General features: G+C 34.9%; 1 protein-coding gene across 7 annotated transcripts in view; it reads right to left on the minus strand.

The window, feature by feature from the left end:
- The window catches only part of GREB1L (GREB1 like retinoic acid receptor coactivator), a 353,788-nt gene that overhangs the window by 41,329 nt on the left and 292,870 nt on the right, over positions 1-19,589 (minus strand). For all 7 annotated transcript variants that reach the window (XM_077135834.1, XM_077135830.1, XM_077135828.1 and 4 more), the window contains one exon: positions 1,009-1,189. In XM_077135834.1, the coding sequence (XP_076991949.1) occupies positions 1,009-1,189 (181 nt within the window). The remainder of the gene's footprint in view (positions 1-1,008; positions 1,190-19,589) is intronic.

Below are 19,589 nucleotides of genomic sequence, written 5' to 3' on the forward strand. Positions count from 1 at the left end.
CATTATCAATAACTGAATAGAATATAGGAAAAATTCCTTTTTTTTCCTTCCTCATCCTTCCTTTTCTTCCTCCCTTCTTTTTCCTTCCTTTCTTCCTTGGGTATCCAAGATTTACCTACATATGACTCTAGAGTTTAGATTGCAGCACCAAACATTCTGGCTTCTGAAAAGAACTCCTTCAATTCTGATATTTTTACCACTGATCAAAAAAACAGGTTTTTTAAGAGTGTAAGAGTTTCTTAACCTAAGTGTCTTCTAGAGAAAAGAAAATCTATTAATGCTTTAAGTTGCCTCCCAATTTCCCTTCCCCTACATGGTGAGGACAAACCATGATACGTAATACTTGAGGACCATTTGCCTTTTTATTCCACAGGAGCCAAGACACTCCTTACCAGATAATTCCTGTAATTCTACCTGGGAGCAAGAATGGTGCCACTTCTCACATTTACTACTCTTTCATTAATAAGCTCACTGGAGAAATATGATATTCTCTTGTCTAAAATGGTTAACTGGGGAAGGTTTCAGATTTACTCTCAGGTCATCTATTAATTAAGGCAGTTGGGTCATTAAAGTGGCATCTCTAGTGCTGTTAAAGGGAAAAGGGATGCGAGAAAGGCAAAGAAGAGGAAGGAAGAGAAGAGGAAGAAAACAGAAAAGAACCGGGAAGGTGGAAAGTACAAGAAGGAAACAAATCTCCCTTCTGGGAATTCATTAACCTTGACATTCTCACCCCCCATTCTGAGGCAGCTGAGTCCCACAATGCTCTTAAGACAGTATTAACAGGAATTTCTAAATTCATTCACAATATGGCTAAAATAAAACCAGTATTAAATTGGTAAGAAAAATTGAGAGAGCAAGGAAAGGGTAGGAATATTACCAGTAAGAAGATGCCAAACATTAGGGTCCCTGGGCTTTCAAATGATCACCTTTTAAACATTAAATATTGTTATTACATAACAACTACTGCTGTAGAAGAAACAGTGTATCTGCTCACTCTGAAGCAATCACCTCGTTAGCTCCACATGGGAGTTGTCATGAACTAGCACAAACAGTGTGTATGGGTTCTGTTTCACCCTTCTCATAAAAACTTCAAACTTGGTTTGAATCTCATTGTCTAGACGAACAACATATTTCTCTGCTCTCTGATGAGCTGTCCCATTTTCCTCCAGACCCAAGTCTACAAGGACACCTGTCAAGAAAAAGAAAGGGTTATTTTTTTCACATACATACACATATATATACATGAGATGCACTTAAGCCAGCGTCTACCAACAGTGGGTCCTCACTGTCTATAGAGATTTACAGAGAAAATATTTTATTCTTTTTCATATTCCCCACAACAATTTTGAAGAGAAAATATCATAATTCCTTTACTTTAAGGCACTACCCACCCCACATACTGACAACAGGGACTGTTCTGATATGGAATGTATGAGACTTAAAATCAAAATCAAAATTCTACTTGTATGGGGCGGGCCACAGTGCCTCAGCGGCAGAGTTCTCGCCTGCCATGCCCGAGACCGGGTTTGTTCCCTGGTGCCTGCCCGTGCAAAAAAAAAAAAAAAAAAAAAAATTCTAATTATATGTAAAGTGCTGTGCTGCTACAGGCTACTTGAAAAAAATTAAGCTTTGGGCAACAGTTGTTACTCAATAGAGCCACATAAGCCTTCCTACCCCAAATTTAGCAATAAAATATAAGTAAAAGGGAAATAAAACATGATTTTCAAAGATACCACAAATAGATTGTGAACTTTTTAAGATACTATTTCACTCATTTTTGTAGTGATGGTCTGGTTACAATATCTAGACCATGAGGGTATGTTAGTGAATGTTGGATTTATGTCACAAATTGCTAAAGTGACTTGAACCACCCAAGATTAATGTATTCTCAAAATGTTAGAAAAAGTGAAATGTTTAGTATTGTGTCATTCTCTCTGTTTATAATATCTACGCCCATCAGATATGGTTGAGATAATTAAAGAAAACACCAAATCCTCCTCTAAAATGAAGCGATTTTAATGAACTCGGTTGATTTAGTTTTATCTTTTAATAAAAAACGGTCTCAATGAATACCTACATGTGATTAACATCTAATACTAAGAACTCTAAATGATACAAGAAAAAAAAAAAAGGAAAAATGTTTTACCACATGAAAAATTCATTATACCAAAAGGTGCTTTTGCTTTCAAACATTTTTTATTAGGAGACTGACTTTTAGATATTGTTTTCAATTTCCACCCAAACATAAACAAACTTTGTTGTGAATACTTCCAGAAATGATCAAACGGTTAATTTGGCAGATTTTGTTTTTTTTTTTTTTTTGGAAAGTTGACTACCTATGAAATTCATTCTACGTTCAATAGCTATTTATTGAGCATCTGTTATATGTCAGGCACTGTTCTAGGCCTGAGGATACAGACGAGATCAAGAAAAAAAAAGATCTTAATCTCATGGAGCTTATGACGGAGAAGATGGGTAATTGTGATGATTGTTGTGGTAGGAGACAAGGTAACATGGGGTAAAGGAGAGCGGGGGCACAGAAAGAGGACTTACTTCACCTCTGGGGATTTCTGTTTTCCTATCTGTAAAATGGAACAGTGGTACCAGTTGAGAATTGGTCTGTACTATCTAAGGAAATGAGCTGTGGACTTAGGCCATAAATAATTAATAAAGAAAAAGAAATTTATACCTTATAGATAATTAAGAGTCAACTACATTTTAAAACAAATGACATAAAGGCTGATTACATGTCTTTGATAGGTCAATTCCAGACATGTCCCTAACGGAGAAATAAACTTCCATGAACCTAGGAAGTTGTTATTTGAAATGTAACATGGGAGAGTAATCCGTAACTATAAGCAGGAGGCCAGCTGGCTCATTAGAGGTGAAGTTGGTGGATAGGAGGCAAATTAGAGTACTTGATGTTTTTTCCCTAACTAGGCATTTTTAGTAGATTATCCTTACCTTTAAATTTTGTTTTAGATGCACTTTTATTTTTAAGTTTTGTTTCTTTCCTAATGTAGGTGATAGATACTCATCTTGGAAAGAACAGAAATATATTTAAAAAGAAAAACTTGATGTTTTTTCCCTAACTAGGCATTTTTGGTAGATTATCCTTACCTTTAAATTTTGTTTTAGATGCACTTTTATTTTTAAGTTTTGTTTCTTTCCTAATGTAGGTGATAGATACTCATCTTGGAAAGAACAGAAATATATTTAAAAAGAAAAACTTGTCCATAATTCTTTAAATCAAAATAAGCCACCATTAACATTTTTGGGCATTCCTTCTTTTGTTTCTCTCTATGCATACTGTGCTGCCTAGCTCACATTTTATAATTGTATATCCTGATTTTTTTCTCTTGTAACTGTGAAGTTAGAGGCACAAGTACTGACTAGTAATACTCTGTTTAGAAAACACAAAGTAATCCACAGATAAATCAATGATATTAATACAAATAAAGTTGATGGATTCAAATTCAATTTACAAAAATTAGCTGCATTATACACAGCAAAGTGTATAATAAAGTTTTAAAGAAAAAAAACATTTCATAGCATCAAAAATATTTAGTATCTAGGAATAAATCTGACAAAAAAGTATATAAGACTTTATGAAGAAAATAATCAGATGTAATGACCTTAAGACCTAAATAAAGTTGTATGTTAAAACGAGATTAAAAAAAAAAGTTAAAATTAGATTCTCCCCAAATTTATCTAGGGAGTCAATGTAATCCCTCTAAAATGCTAAAACTTTTTAATGTGAATAATTTGTTTTTATACTTAAAAAAAACATAAATAATTTTTAAATTTTATATAGCATAGCAAGAGAACCACAAAGAGTCAAGATAGTTCTGAAGCAGAAAAGGTGAGAGATATTGCCTAGCCAGACATTAAGGATTATAGAGCTACATTTTAAGATTGGGGACAGGGCTAGACCCCAGGAACAGACCCACGTGCATATAGAAACTTGATCTATGATAAAACTTGCATTGAAGATCAGTGGTAAAAGGATGAGCTTTTCAAAAAATTATGCTGGAAGAAATTATTATCCATAGTAAAAAATATATATAGGATCTTACCCTATATACACACAAAAATTTCAGGTAGATTAAAAACATATATAAAAGATAAAACTCAAACTTTTAGAGATCATATAGAACAATTTTAAGACCTTGTAGAAGATTTCTTAAGCACAAAAGGACAAAGGATAGATAAATTAAGAATGTCTATGCATAACAAATTAAAGCCTGTAGACAAAGATGGCAGCATAAGATGTACTGGGGTTCTGCTCCTCCACAGAATCAATGAACAACTAGCAAAAACTAGTACAGCTATCTTCCTCAAAACTCCGGAAGGCAGCTAAAGGTTTATAGTAACTGGATGAGAACACAGGAGAAGTTCTTCAGAATAAAAGGGAAGGGCACAAGACAGTGGACCAAAACATCATAAGGTAACCATGTGGGGTAATTATAATGCCACTTCTTTTGTATTAGACTTTTAGGGGGTATATAACTCTACCTTTTGTTTCTTACAGATTTGTAAGTAATTATAAATCTGTGGTTTTAGACATATATGAAGATATAATTTAAAACAACAAAAATGTGGGGAGACAGGTATATAGGAACAGCATTTATATATGTTATTGAAGTTAAGTTGGCATCAAATCAAGCATAATTGTAGATTTGGGGTTGTTAGTTCAAGCCCCATGGCAACAATAAATATATCTAAAAATATATATACAGAAGGAAATGAGGAGGGACTCAAAATGGTACACTATTTATTGAAAAATCAAATAAATATGAAATTAGGCATTAAAAGTAGACTTGAAGCCTCCCCTCCTCCCACCAAAAATGTATAAGACTTACAAAGGCTAGGTAGAAAACTGGGAGAAACAAGTTCTGTATTATCAGTAATTCTTTAAATGTAAATGGATTAAACTCTCCAATCAAAAAGGAGAGACTAGCAGAATGGATAAAAAAAAAAAATGACCCAATGAAACATTGTTTCAAAGAGACTCACCTTGAATTCAAAGACACAAGTAAGTTGAAAGTGAAAGATGGAAAACAAACTATGCAAAGAATAACCAAAAGAGAGCTGTGGTAGCCATACTAATATCAGATAAAATAGATTTTAAAGTAAAAAAGCTGTTTAAAAGGGCAAAGAAGGGCATTTGGAAAAGTAATGATTTTCCAAAATATAAAATTTATTGAGAAAAATGGCATTGCCTTCCATTTTTTGGAAACAGCTTTCATGTCTGGCTTTAAAAAGACAGATAAAATTCTCATATCTACTTCTATTCAATCTGCTGTGGTATCATACATCATTATTCTCTGGAAAACGCCACTACATACTAATGAGAGACTGAAGAAAGCAAATAACATCTTAATGTGATAATGAAACTAGTTCTGACCTCACAGACCGCACCCCCCCACCCACCTGCAAGAGTCTCAGGGACCTCCAGAGGTCCTCAGAGCACACTTTGAGAACCAGTGTTAAGAATCACCTGGAAAACTTTTTTAAAATGTCCGTTCCTACCATCTACTACACATATTGCAATTCATTAGATCTGGGGTGGGTCCCAGATCTCAGTGTTTTAAATCTCAAGTGATTTTTAAGTATGTGGTCAAAGAACCATTCTTGGGGAAATCCTGTGCTAAGCTTCCACCTTGACAATACCTGTATTCTTCATAATGAGCAGTGAAAGTCTCTCCACTGAAATGCTGGTGATCAGTGAAGGGGAGGGGTAAGGGGTATGGTATGTATGAATTTTTTTTGTTTTCTTTTTATTGCTTTTTCTGAATTGATGCAGATGTTCTAAGAAATGATCATGTTGATGAATATATAATCATGTGATGACAGTGTGAGTTACTAATTACATAACAAGAACGGAATGATCATATGATAAGAATGTTTGTGTCTGTATGTGGTTATGGATCATAAATAATAAATAAATAAATAAATAACTGGAAGAAAGAGAGACTATAGTGCCACCTATTTCCTAAATCAATGTTCATATAAATGTCTGTCTGTTTCCGAATTCTATTCTATTTATTTGCACTATGTGTTTTTCCTTGTATCAGTACCACATTATCTTAATTGTGTCAACTACAAAATAAGTTTTGATATCTGGTAGAGTGAGTCCTCCCACCATTTCTTCTATAAGAATTTTATATTAATCATTGTTTGATTAGATAAGCAAAACCACTGTGAATGACCTAAAATAAAGGATTTATTATAGGATGTAGACCTTATGCAAATGTGGAACCTGGTGAAATCTGCAAGGCTGTTACAGACTCAGCAGAAATATCTGTGCATGTGTACCAAAAGACAGGAGATATGTTCAGAGAAGCATTATTTTTAATTCCAAAATGGAAACAACCCAACAGTAGAGAAATGAATTGTGGCTTAGTAACTGAATGGGATAGTATGCAACCACGAAAAATAACAAACTATAACACCTTACAGTTTAGATGACTCTCACAAAATACCTTTGAGTGAAAGAAGCCCGACACAGTGTGCTGGTTTGAAAGCATGTATGTACCCTAGAAAAGCCATGTTTGTCCTATTTTGTAAAGACAACTGTTATTTCTAATCCCTATTCAATACTGTATGTTTGAAACTGTAATTAGATCATCTCCCTGGAGATGTAACTTAGGAAGCCACATCCTGATGTGATCTTTTTTTTTTTTAAAGGAAAGACAGAGAGAAGGAAGGAAGGATAGAAGGAAGGAAGGAAGGAAGAAAGGGAAACATCTTTTTAAACATTTTCTTGTTTTATTGTATTCTGTTTCTCCGTTTTTGTTACATGGGCTGGGGCCGGGAATCGAACCAAGGTCCTCCGGCATAGCAGGCAAGCACTTTGCCCGCTGAGCCACCGCGGCCCGCCCTGATGTGATCTTGATGTGATTTAATCAAGAGTGGTTGATAAGTTGGGTTAGGAGGAGGCATGTCTCCAACCATTTGGGTGGGTCTTGATTAGCTTACTGAAGTCCTATAAAAGAGGAAACATTTTGGAGAAAGAGAGATTCAGAGAGAGCAGAGCAGAACGACATAGCCACCAGCCAGCAACCTTTGGCAATGAAGAAGGAAAATGCCTCCCGGGGAGCTTCATGAAACAGGAAGCCAGGAGAAAAAGCTAGCAGATGACAGCATGCTCACCATATGCCCTTCCAGATGAGAGAGGAACCCTGACCATGTTCACCATGTGCCTTCTCACTTGAGAGAGAAACCCTGAACTTCATCGGCCTTCTTGAACCGAGGTATCTTTCCCTGGATGCCTTGATTGGACACTTCTATAGACTTGTTTTAATTGAGACATTTTCTCGGCCTTAGAACTGTAAACTAGCAACTTATTAAATTCCCCTTTTTAAAAGCCAAAAAAAAAAAAAAAAAAGACTCTCCACTGAAATGAGTCTGCTAGACCTCTGAGTTTTGATCCTCACTTCCATAATTTCCTCTTAGAAAGATGGTTCCCTTTTAACTGTAAACTAATCATGGTATAGCCCTGTGCTTTATCTTCTATAGCACAGCTGAGACAAGGCTGGAACATTTAAAGGGGTTTCTATGACAAGCTCAGGAATAGCAAAAGGGAAATATACACATAACTGAATGATCTGGCTTAAAAGTATATATTTTTATTTGCAGTCCATTTTAAGAATGCTTCCTATCCTAGTTCCCAGGCTTTCACATGACAGAAGTCCAACTTTTTATTGGGAAGGAAGGGAGGACAAAGGAGAGTCTTTCCTTTTGGTCCCTCAGAAATAAACAGGTTCATAATAGAAAATCAGTATGTATTGTCAGTAACATTTACAGCAGTCTTACAGCCCATTCTGTAGTAAAATAAAAATAATTGTGTTCTTTCCAAAAAGATGGGGGGAGGATAAAATCAATGAACTTGCCCTTCAGATATAGAAAATAACATGAGATGACTGTTATGTGCAGGGATCTCTAGGAAAATGTTTCATAAAGGCCTGTTATGAAGTAGTTCATAATTTTCATTTGCATAATAATCAATACATGACTATATATTTCTATATAGGGACCTCTCACTGGGAATGGTTTCTATGTACATATAGAAAAGCTTACTTTGTGAACTTTCCAGTGTATAATTATTTAATCAGAGATGACACTTTGAGGTTATTTTGTGTTTCTTTATTGGGACCCCAAGGACAGGGCCTTATAAAAAACCTGTCATCAGCAATAACCTTCAGTTTTGTAACTAAAAACTTTCATTAATGTGAATAATTTTCTCAAGGTTTTCTAGAATGAGAACCATCCTTTAAAGCTTTTTGTCTGAAAGTTAAAAAGTTGTAAGTCTAGTGAAAAAAAAATATATATATATTAATTAAATGCTTGTAATGCTCAAAACAGGTTGACTTTGGAAAAGAAACTGAATTTACCCAGAGAGGGAAAACCTGAAGACAAGTAAGCATCTTTGGTGAGATAACATTTTGAACTAAGCAGTTGTTTCAACACTGTCATTACTTAACTTTCCTGAAAGTTGTTGCTAGGGATAATAGATAGAAGAAATTGTAATTTTAGAAATTGTAATTTATTCATTAAATTACTATACATAAGCAGTTATGAAAGTAATCTTATTTATTTTATATATTTATTCAGTATGCTTTTCATTAGTTTCAGTGTGTTGAAAATAAGATATGTTGGCATCTGTTTCAGTGCCTTAAAATATTTTGAAAGCAATCTTGCTAAGAAAATTCTTCTTAAGGATAAAATACTATTCATTAAAAGGACTTGTGAAATAACTAATATGTTTGTTATAAAATGGTTACATACAGGTGTATTTGTCATTTTTATTTGGAAAAATCATTCATTTTGAGAACCAACTGACATTTATTAGGCGCCTTTTGTGTGCTAGGTACTTTAACCAGTGTTGCTTTCATTAAGTACTAAGAATGTACACATTTGCTGTTTTTAATACTATTTCAGTGGTTGTGTTTATTTTTTAAAGAATCCTTGGTGTCTAGAACTGAGCTAGCACAAAGACTACTTAGTAAGGTTTACTCCTCTGTTCTCCCCTTAAGTATAAACCATTTAATTAAAAAATAATTCATCACACACACACAAAAAAAGGGCAAAGAAGAGCATTATATACTGATAAAGGGGTCAATTCAAGAAGACATATAAATATCTATGTACCTTATGGCAAAGCCCGAACAGATATGAAGCAGATATCGACAGATCTGAAGGGAGGAATAGGTGATTCTATGTTAATAGTAGGAGACTTCAATACACCGCTTTCCACAATGGATAGAACATACAGACAGAACAGCAATAGGGAAAGAGAAGACTTGGATGATACTATAAATCAACTAAACCTAACATGTATAGAACACTTCACACAACAGCAGAGTACACATTCTTCTTTAGTGCACTTCTGTCACTTTCCAGGATAGACCATATGTGAGGACACAAAACAAGAAGTCTTCATATATTTAAAAATACTGAAATCATACAATGTATCTTCTCCAACCACAATGGAATGAAGCTAGAAATCAATAACAGAGGAAGAAATGGAAAATCTACAAATGTGTGAAAATTAAACAGCACTCTTAAATAAACAATGGATCACAAGGGACATTAGGAAATATTTTGAGTCAGATGAATATGAAAGCATAACATACCAAAAGTTATGGGATGCAGCATAATATGGTGATGAGAAGGAAATGTATAGCTCCAAATGCTTACATTATAGCAGAAGGAAGATCTCAAATCAGAGACTAACCTCAAAATGGAAGATCTAGGAAAAGAAGAGCAAACGAAACCCAAAGTGAGCAGAAGGAAAGAAATTACAAAATTTCAGTGGAGATGAATGAAATATCAGTATGGAAAATCAATGAAACCAAGAGTTTTTTTTTTAAAGTTCAGTAAAATTGACAAACTTTTGGCTCGAATGACTTAGAAATAGAGAGGACACAAATAACTAAAATTAGAATGAAAGGGTGCTTTTTTACTACTGACCCCAAAGAAATAAAAAGAATTTAAGAAGATACTATGAATAACTGTGTATCAACAAATTAGATAATTTAGATGCAATGAAAAAATTCCTAAAAATACACAAACTACATACTGACCACTTGCAAGAGAAGAAAAAGAGTGAGTAATCAAAAACCTCACCACAAAGAAAATCCCAGGAGCAGGTGGCTTGGCTGGTGCATTTACCAAACATTCTAAGAATTAACGGCAATCCTGCTCAGATGTTTCAAAAAAACTGAAGGAAGGAAACACTTCCTAACTCGTTCAATGAGGCCTATACCACCCTGATACCAAAGCCAGATAAAGATCTGGCACAAGAGAAGAAAAGTATAGACAAATATACCTTATAAATATGCAAAATACTAGCAAACTGAATCCAATAGCACATTAAAAGCGTTACACATCATGATCAAATTGGATTTATTAGGTATGCATCGGTGGTTCAACATGTCAAAATCAGTTAGGGTAAGAAGGAGGAAAACACATGATTATTTCAATTGATGCAGAAAAGGCATCTGACAATATCCAGCACCACTTCTTGATAAGAACACTCAGGAAACTAGGAATAAAGGAAACTTTCTTTGACATGATCATGAACATATATGAAAAAACCACAGCTAACATCATACTCAATAGTGAAAGACTGAAAGCTTTCCCCCTAAGATCAGGAACAAGACAAGGATACCTGCTCTCACAGAGTAGGTACCCAGAGCAATCAGGCAAGAAAAAGAAATAAAAGGCAACCAAGTTGGAAAGGAAGAAGTAAAACTTTCCCTATTTGCCTATGGTATGATCCTATACATAGAAAACCCTGAAAAATCTACAAGGAAGCTCCCAGAACTAAGAAATGAATTTAGCAAAATTACAAGTACAAGAGCAATATGCAAAAATCAGTAATTCTTATAAAGCAGTAATGAGCAACCTGGAGAGGAAAGAAAGGGAGAAAAATTAAATTTACAATAGCAACTGAAATAATCAAATATCTAGGAATAAATTTAACCATGGATGTACATAGACAACTACAGAACAGCTAAAAGAACTCTATGAAGACCTAAATAAATGGAAGGGCATTCCACATTCGTGGACTGGAAGACTAAATGTTAATTTTACCCAAAGACATTCATTGCAATCCCATTCAAATTCTAACAGCCTTCCTTGCAGAAATAGAAATGCCAGTCTTCAAATATATATGGAAAGGTAAGGGGCACTGAATAGTCAAAAATATCTTGAAAAAGAACAAAATTGAAGGACTCACATTTACTAATTTTAAGACTTATTACAAAGCTCATTAATCAAAATAGTGAGGTATTTACTAGCACAAGGACAGACATATACCATTGAAATTGAATTCAGAGTTCAGAAATAAACCCTAAAATCTATGGCCAATTGATTTTTTTTATTAATAAAACCAATCAACATACAAACATGAACATTCTTAACATATGAACATTCCATACTTGGTATGCAATCAGTGGCTCACAGTATCATCACATAGTTAAATATTCATCACCATGATCATTTCTCAGAACATTTACATCACACCAGAAAAAGAGAAAGAAAAAAGAAAAAACTCATACATACCATACCCCTTACCCCTTCCTCTCACTGACCACTAGTATTTCCCTCTACCCAATTTATTTTAACATTTGTTCCCCCTATTATTTATTTATTTTTAATCCATATTTTTTACTCATCTGTCCATACCATAGATAAAAAGAGCATTAGACACAAAGTTTCCACAATCACACAGTCACTTTGCAAAAGCTATTATCATTATACAATCATCTTAAAGAAACATGACTACTACAGTTTCAGGCACTTCCCTCTAGCCTCTCTAATGCACCTTAAACTATAAAGGGGATATCTATATAATGCGTAAGAATAACCTTCAGGATGACCTCTCAACTCTGTTTGAAATCTCTCAGCCACTGACACTTTATTTTGTCTCATTTCTCTCTTCCCTTTCGGGGTTTTTTCTCAATCCCTTGGTGCTGAGTCCCAGCTCATTCTAGGATTTCTGTCCCACGTTGCCAGGGAGGTTTATACCCCTGGGAGTCATGTCCCACGTAGAGAGGGGGAGTGCAGTGAGTTTGCTTGCCGTGTTGGCTGAGAGACAGGTCACATATGAGCTACAAAAGAGGTTCTCTGGGGGTGATTCTTCAGTCTAATTTTTAGTAGGCTTAGCCTATCCTTTGTGAGGATATGTTTCATACGAACAAACCCCAAGATTGAGGGTTTGGCCTATTGATTTTGTTGTCCTCACTGCAAGAATATCAGCCTTCTCCAAATGAGGAAGTTGAATTTTCCCCCTTTCTCCCTATACCCCCAAGGGGACTTTGGAAATACTTTTTATTCACTGTTCAAATCAATCTGGGATTTATTGGGGCATCACTCTGGACAAACCTACAAAATCCCATGCCCTACTCAGGGTTCCATGTACCTATGGCCAATTGATTTTTGACTAGGGTGCCAAGTCTGCTCAATGAGGAAAGATTGGTCTCTCTAAAAATGCTGGGAAAACTGTATATTCACATACAAAAGAATGAAAGTGGATCTCCACTTCATACCACATACAGAAATTAACTAAAAATGGATCAAAAACCTAAATATAAGAACCTAAACTATAAAATTCCTAGAAGAAAAGATAGGGAAGTATCTTTAGGGGCTTACATTAGGCAATGGTTTCTCTGGCATTACACCAAAAGCACCAGCAAAATTAGAAAAACTAGGAAGTCATAAAAATTAAAAAACTTTCATGCATCAAACGACTTTGACATGAAAATAAAAAGACAATCTACACAATGGGAGAAAATATTTGAAAACCACATATCTGATAAAGGTTTTATATCCAATTTATATTTATATTCTGGATAAAAATATTGGAGAGAATGTTAGAGAGGATGTGGGGAAATAGTAACACTCATTTATTTTAGTGAGAATGTAAAACGGTGCAACTACTGTGGAAAATAGTTTGGTGTTTCCTCAGAAAGTTAAGAACCATACACCTGGCAATTTCATTTATACATACATATCCAAAATTATTGAATGCAGGGTCTTGAACGGATATTTTCAGACCAATGTTCATAGTGACATTATTCCTAGTTTCCAAAAGATGGAAGCAACCCAAGTGTCCATTGACAGATGAATGGATAAACAAAATGTAGTATATATAAATGGAATATTATTCAGCCATTAAAAGGAATAAAGTTCTGAAACATGCCACAACATGGATCAATCTTGAAGGCATCATGTTGAGTGAGATAAGCTTCACACAAAAGAACTAATATTGTATGATTTCATTTACATGTATCAGTAAGAACACACAAATTCACTAAGTCAGAAACTAGAATATAGGTTCCTAGGGACAGAGGTGGGTATAAGGAATGAGAAGTTAATGCTTAATTGGTAACAGAGTTTCTCTTTTGGGTGATGAAAAAATTGTGGTAACAGTAGAACAATATTGTGAGTATAATTACATCACTGAATTCTGTATTTGAATATGGTTAAAAGGGGAAAATTAGATTGTATACCTATTTTCAGAAAAATTTTTAAAAACCACTCCATAATACAAATAGTGAACCCCAATGTAAACCATGGTCTATAGTTAATAGCATAATTATAATAATAATGTTTCATCAATTATAGTAAAGATACTACAGATGCTAATAATAGGGATAACTGTGTGTGTGTGGGGGGGTGTATATGGGAACTCTGTACTTTCTATATGATTTGCCTGCAATCCTGCAACTCTTCCAATTAAAAAAAAAGATATAAATTAAAAGACATTATTATCTCCCAAATCTGTAACAAGTATTGCTAACAAAGGATTAGTACTCAGAATACATAAATTACTTGTACAAATCCAAGAGAAAAGAAGCAAAAAAAAGTTTATTAGACCCTTCCCAGAAGAAGAAACAGAAATGGTCAATAAACATATGAACAACGAGGTTGTTCAACCTCATTAATAAGAAGGGAAATACAAGTTAAAATCATAATGATCTGGAATCATACCTGGTTAATAAAAATTTAAAAAAGCAAGGTAATTGTAAGGAATTAGTGGACAGAAGAAAACACATGAAACTCCTCTTTGTGCAAAAGAACTCTGGAAAGAATAAACCAGATACTCTAAGAGATTGGTTAGTAACAAGGGGTGGGTGGGAAAGGGGTGGAAGAAAGGGGAGAATTAGGTGTTAGGTATGAGGAGGGAACAACACTTCTCTGAATATACCATTTTACATAGCTTTAACTTATAAAACCATAGCCACAAACAAACACACATATAAAATCAACCTAGAAGTGGGGGTGGGTCCAAAATAGAATAGAAACAGTGACAAACAAAACCTAATATAACAACACTGAAGGGGATGGGGAAGAAAAGAAAAACCTAAGTAAAACAAACCAATGTTTTGGCTAGATTCTGTAAGGCTACAGACATAAAGAACTGTACACCAAAACTGTATTCTACTTAGCAAATCTGTTTCTCATATGGGTGTGGATTAGCAATTATGTATCTACCAGGAAAAGACAAATACATCGTGGGAGCCAGATTTCTCACACTAGAGAAAGAATTTACAAATAAGGAAAGGGGAAAGACTAAAATGAACCTTGTGGTGTTGGACTGGAATTGGAGGTATCAGTATGAACTCATAGTTTTTAATACATAAGCAGATAGATTAGGAAACAGAGGGGTGTGTGTGTGTGTGTGTGTGTGTGTGTGTGCGTGCACGTGGATGACTTGGTCTATGTACACGTATTTCTTCCCTCTGCCTCCTGAAAGGACCTAGGAGCAATGGAATGTCAGTAGCAATGAGCATACTCAGCACCCAGATCTTGGTTTCTAAATACCATTCTCCAACAAAAAGAATCCAGGCTCCTTGGGGAAGAGGCTGATATTAGGTTCGGGGCAGAGAAAGAAAAGATAACCCTGGAATGTTTTGTGTCCCAGAGAAGAGGAAGTACATGAAAAAGGATTGGACAAGTTGAAAGAACACAACAGCCTACTTGGAGAAGCTCCCAAAGACCACGTTGTAAAACTTCAAGCAACAAAATAAATAATGATAGTGTCAGAAATAACCCATAGAATAAAATAAATATCCATAAGTCCATACGGATATAAACAAACACATAAAGGAAAAGGAACAGCTCCTCCTCACAAGAGAATTCAAGTAATAAATTCCTACTAATAAATGTAGGAAAAATGATGGAAACCCAAAATTGCCATTAAGCAAATACCGAAGGAAAAACTGTTGAAGGGAAGATCTACTGATGGATGCTAAAATTAGTGAGCAAAAGTTTAAGGAGAAGCAGGACAGTAGCATCTTCCCAAAGTTTTTTATCCCAAAGATTTCTATCACATACAAAGAGAATTGAAGCTTTCCAATGGAGAAATCTGGCAGACACTATCATAATCAAGTGAAGATCACCAGCGATAAGATGTCAGCATCCTGTCCCCCGACATGATATAACGAGAAGAACCATCACCTCTCTGGTAATCTTGCAAAAAATGTGTATTAATGTAATCATGAAGAAAAATCAGACCTTATACAAAACACTGTCCACTATTAACTGAAAGTGTTAAGGCCATGAAAAACAAGGAACAACCGAAGAAATGTCACAGACTGGGGAAAACTAAACGGACAGGACTCAATGCAATGTGTGATCTTGAATTGGATCCTGGAACAGTAAAAGGATATTTAGAGAAAAACCGGCAAAATTCAAATGAGATCTACAGTTTAGTTAATAGTATTGCTCCAGCATTAATACTGATATCATTATGTAACTTGTTAACTTTAAGGGAAGCTGGGTAAAGGACATACATGAACTCTGTACTATTTTTTTAACAGCTTTCCTGAAATATAATGCACCCATTTATAAACAGTATATAATTTAATGGATTTTAGTATATTCTTACAGCTGTATAACTATCACCACAGTCTAATTTTAGAACATTTTCTTCCCCTCCTAAAAGAAAGCTTCTCCCCATCTAGCAGTCAATCCTCATACCCTTTCACTCCACTTCAGCCCTAAGCAACTATTAATTTATTTTCTATCTCTATAAATTTGCCTTTCTGGGTTTTTCACATAAATGGTGTATAATATATGGTCTTTCATGACTGGCTCCTTTTACTCAGCATGTTTCCAAGGTTCATCTATGCTGTAGCATATATCAGGACTTCATTCCTTTTTATGGATACATAATATTCTATTATATGGATAAACCACATTTGTCCATTATTCAGCTGATAGACAATTAGGTTATGTCAACTTTTTGTCTATTATGGAATAATACATGAGTGAATATTTGTGTACAAGTTTTTGTGCAGACAAATGCTTTCAGTTCTTATGTCATATGTAGGAATGGAACTTGCTGGATCATATGGTAACATAATTATCCTTGCTTTTTTACTTTGACTATTACAGAAAAGTTGTAATTGGTTGTCAAATCTCTTTGTTCTTCATTATTAGAATAGCTCCCTTGTTTTACGCGCCCCCCCCACTCCCTTATTTTTATTTTACTTTATTATTTTTGGTCTTTCATGGCAATGGTATTTTCAGAAAATTTCCAGGTAACTGTTTTGTAGACAGCTTTTCCACCTGGATTTGTATGAGAGTTTCCCTGCAATTAAACTCAGGTTAAACATTTGTGGCTGTTATACCTCACGGGGGACATTGTGCACTTACCTTTGCATATAATGTCAATTCATTCCATAATTGCAGATGCCAAAGTCTGATTACTTGGCTGCAGGCGTGTCTACAGCCAGATCTCTCCATTGTAAAGATATCACACTTGAGACTGTCTGAATGTATGCCCCCCAGTGACATTTTATCTAATGGTTTCAGTATCCACTGATGATCCTTTTCAGAATCAATACTTATATTGGGAGTATAAAAAAGGAATTTTGTTATTCTGTCATTTTCCTATGTATATCTGTTGATACCCTTCTGTAAAAAAAAGTACGCCCCCCCAATTCTTCACTCCTCTTGCCCTTTCAACTTTTTTGGTAATATTATAGACTCATGGGTTTTTAAAAATTCAGTAAGTTACAATCCATTGCCATCATTCTTTTTGATACTCAAATTATTCCAAATTTGGCCAGTAAAATCCCAGGTTTCTGTGTCCTTTTAACGTTTCCATGAATTCTGAGTATTTTCTTGCTTTCTGATACGACAAGATATATCAGATTGTTCCCGTCTTAGAACTGGGGTATGGGGAGTACTATTTATAATCAAGAATTAGATGCTAAATGTGCTTGTTACTACTGGGATTTTATAACTTTTAAGACCTTTCAGTGAACAGAGCTAGAAAATATGTTTAGTTTTTTGCAAATCATGAGTTCATGCTTCTATTTCCAATTTCAATCTAAAATATGGGCCATTCCTCACTTTTTCCATTCCATATATGAGGCTTCGTTCTTACATGTAAGAACTCCAGCTCTCAACAACATGAAAACATTAACCCATCTGCTTTGTCCTCTGATACATGCAAAATAGTTTTAAAATGATTGATACCACTACCAACAACAAACCTATTAATTAAAATTCAACATTTCTTTGTATTCATTTTGCCTCAGGATATATCAGACCAGGGGAAAACAATAAGAACATGGTGTTCACAATTTTTCTTTTCTGTGTTATCAATTTGATATGCAGTTAGGTTCCTTTATTTCTGTTTGTATTCAATTTTAGAGTTTGCTTTCCTTAATCATGTAAAGGGTCAAAAGTCAAACTAATATAAAAAGTTGTACTTATCTCATCCCAGAATCTTCCACCCCAACTTTTTCATTAGTTTCTGCTTAGTCTTCATGTTTTGTTCTGTTTTTCAAACATAAGCAAATCTGTGTGTCTGTACACACACTCCCTTAATTGTTCTTTCTTACATAAAGTGTTTACATACCTTTTCTACCTTGCTTTTTTATAATTAATGCTAAATATATGCTCTGCTTTTGGACATTTGTGCCCAAAACTTCACTATTTTAAATAATGCTGTGATAAACTTCTTTTTGTATGAACATTCATTTTTAGGAGTATTTCCTTTGATAGATTATTATCCAAATACTAAATGAAGTCTCCCTAATGTGTGGCCTGTGCTACTTTACTGCTTTCTTTAAAAAGTCTGAAAAAGTACATTAGTTTTTTTTTAATGAATTTTAAAAGTTATCACTAAAATATCCAAATTCAAGCTCTTACTTTCCTAAATGATCACTTTTGTGTTCTGTTTCCCCCCACCATATCCTTCTTTTGATGCCAGAATTGGCTTTTCTGGCATTTAGCTTCTCCCAAAGAAGAGCCAAGTATGAAAAAGTGACTCTCCAACATCTGGTTTCATAGAGAACAGTATAGACTGGAATATGAAAACGGTCAGAAGGGCTGAAAAATGGCTGGTCTGAGAAAAGTGAGTTCGATTCTCTCTTGTTGGTAATTTAATTTACCGATCACAGTTCTATAGAATGAAATAAGTGTTTATTTTCTAATAAACTGTGAGCAATTCTGTCACTTTTTTTCTACCTCCATAATAAAAAATGGATATCTGCAGAGCCCACCTAGGGTGGCATGGGGATATTCAGGGCCATGTCTATCTAAATTCTAAATCTTGCTTTTGATGTGAAAACTTCGGAGATATCAATAATTCTTCTTTTATGACACACCGCAACTCATTGAGCTTGTGCTGGTTTGAAATGATGTACGTCCCCTAGAAAAGCCATATTTTAATCTTAATTCCATTGTGTAAAGGCAGCCGTTTCTTCTAATCCCTATTCAGTATTGTATGTTTGAAACTGTTATTAGATCATCTCCCTGGAGATGTGATTTAATCAAGAGTGGTTGTTAAACTGGATTAGCTGCAGGCATGTCTCCACCCATTTGGGTGAGTCTTGATTAGTTTCTGAAGTCCTATAAAAGAGGAAACATTTTGGAGAATGAGGGAGATTTTGGAGAGAGCAGAACGACATAGCCACAAGATCAGAGTCTATCAGACAGCAACCTCTGGAAATGAAGAAGGAAAACACCTCCCGGGAAGCTTTGTGTAGGGAAGCCAGGAGAGAAAGCTAGCAGATGATGCCATGTTTGCCATGTGCCCTTCCAGTTGAGAAAGAGACCCTGAACTTCATTGGGCTTCTTGAACCAAGGTATCTTTCCCTGGATACCTTTGATTGGACATTTCTATAGACTTGTTTTAATTGGGACATTTTCTCAGCTTTAGAACTGTAAACTAACAACTTATTAAATGCACCCTTTAAAAAGCCATTCCATTCCTGGTATATTGTATTCCAGCAGCTAGCAAACTAGAACAGAGCTCTAGGACAGAATGAATAGTGATTAAGGATCACTGCGTTCCCTAAAGGTCACAAAAACCGAATCTCGGGGAGGCATGGAGAGCCTTCATGGACATAAGCAACTTTAAAGTCTCTGAGACTAGAACTTTAGAGGGAAGAGGACTCTGCACAGCTAGACTGCAGCCACCTGTACCACCTTTTTTCTTTGCTAAAGGCTATAGAATCCAGATGTGTTTAAAGAAAACTTGAACACTGATTGGGTTTATCCCACTTTATGATATTAGGGAAAATAATTCCATCCTCTCAGGCCATTCTACTAAAAACTTT

The sequence above is a fragment of the Tamandua tetradactyla genome, chromosome 18 (assembly GCF_023851605.1).
Source record: "Tamandua tetradactyla isolate mTamTet1 chromosome 18, mTamTet1.pri, whole genome shotgun sequence".
In the NCBI taxonomy this organism is placed as follows: Eukaryota; Metazoa; Chordata; class Mammalia; order Pilosa; family Myrmecophagidae; genus Tamandua; species Tamandua tetradactyla.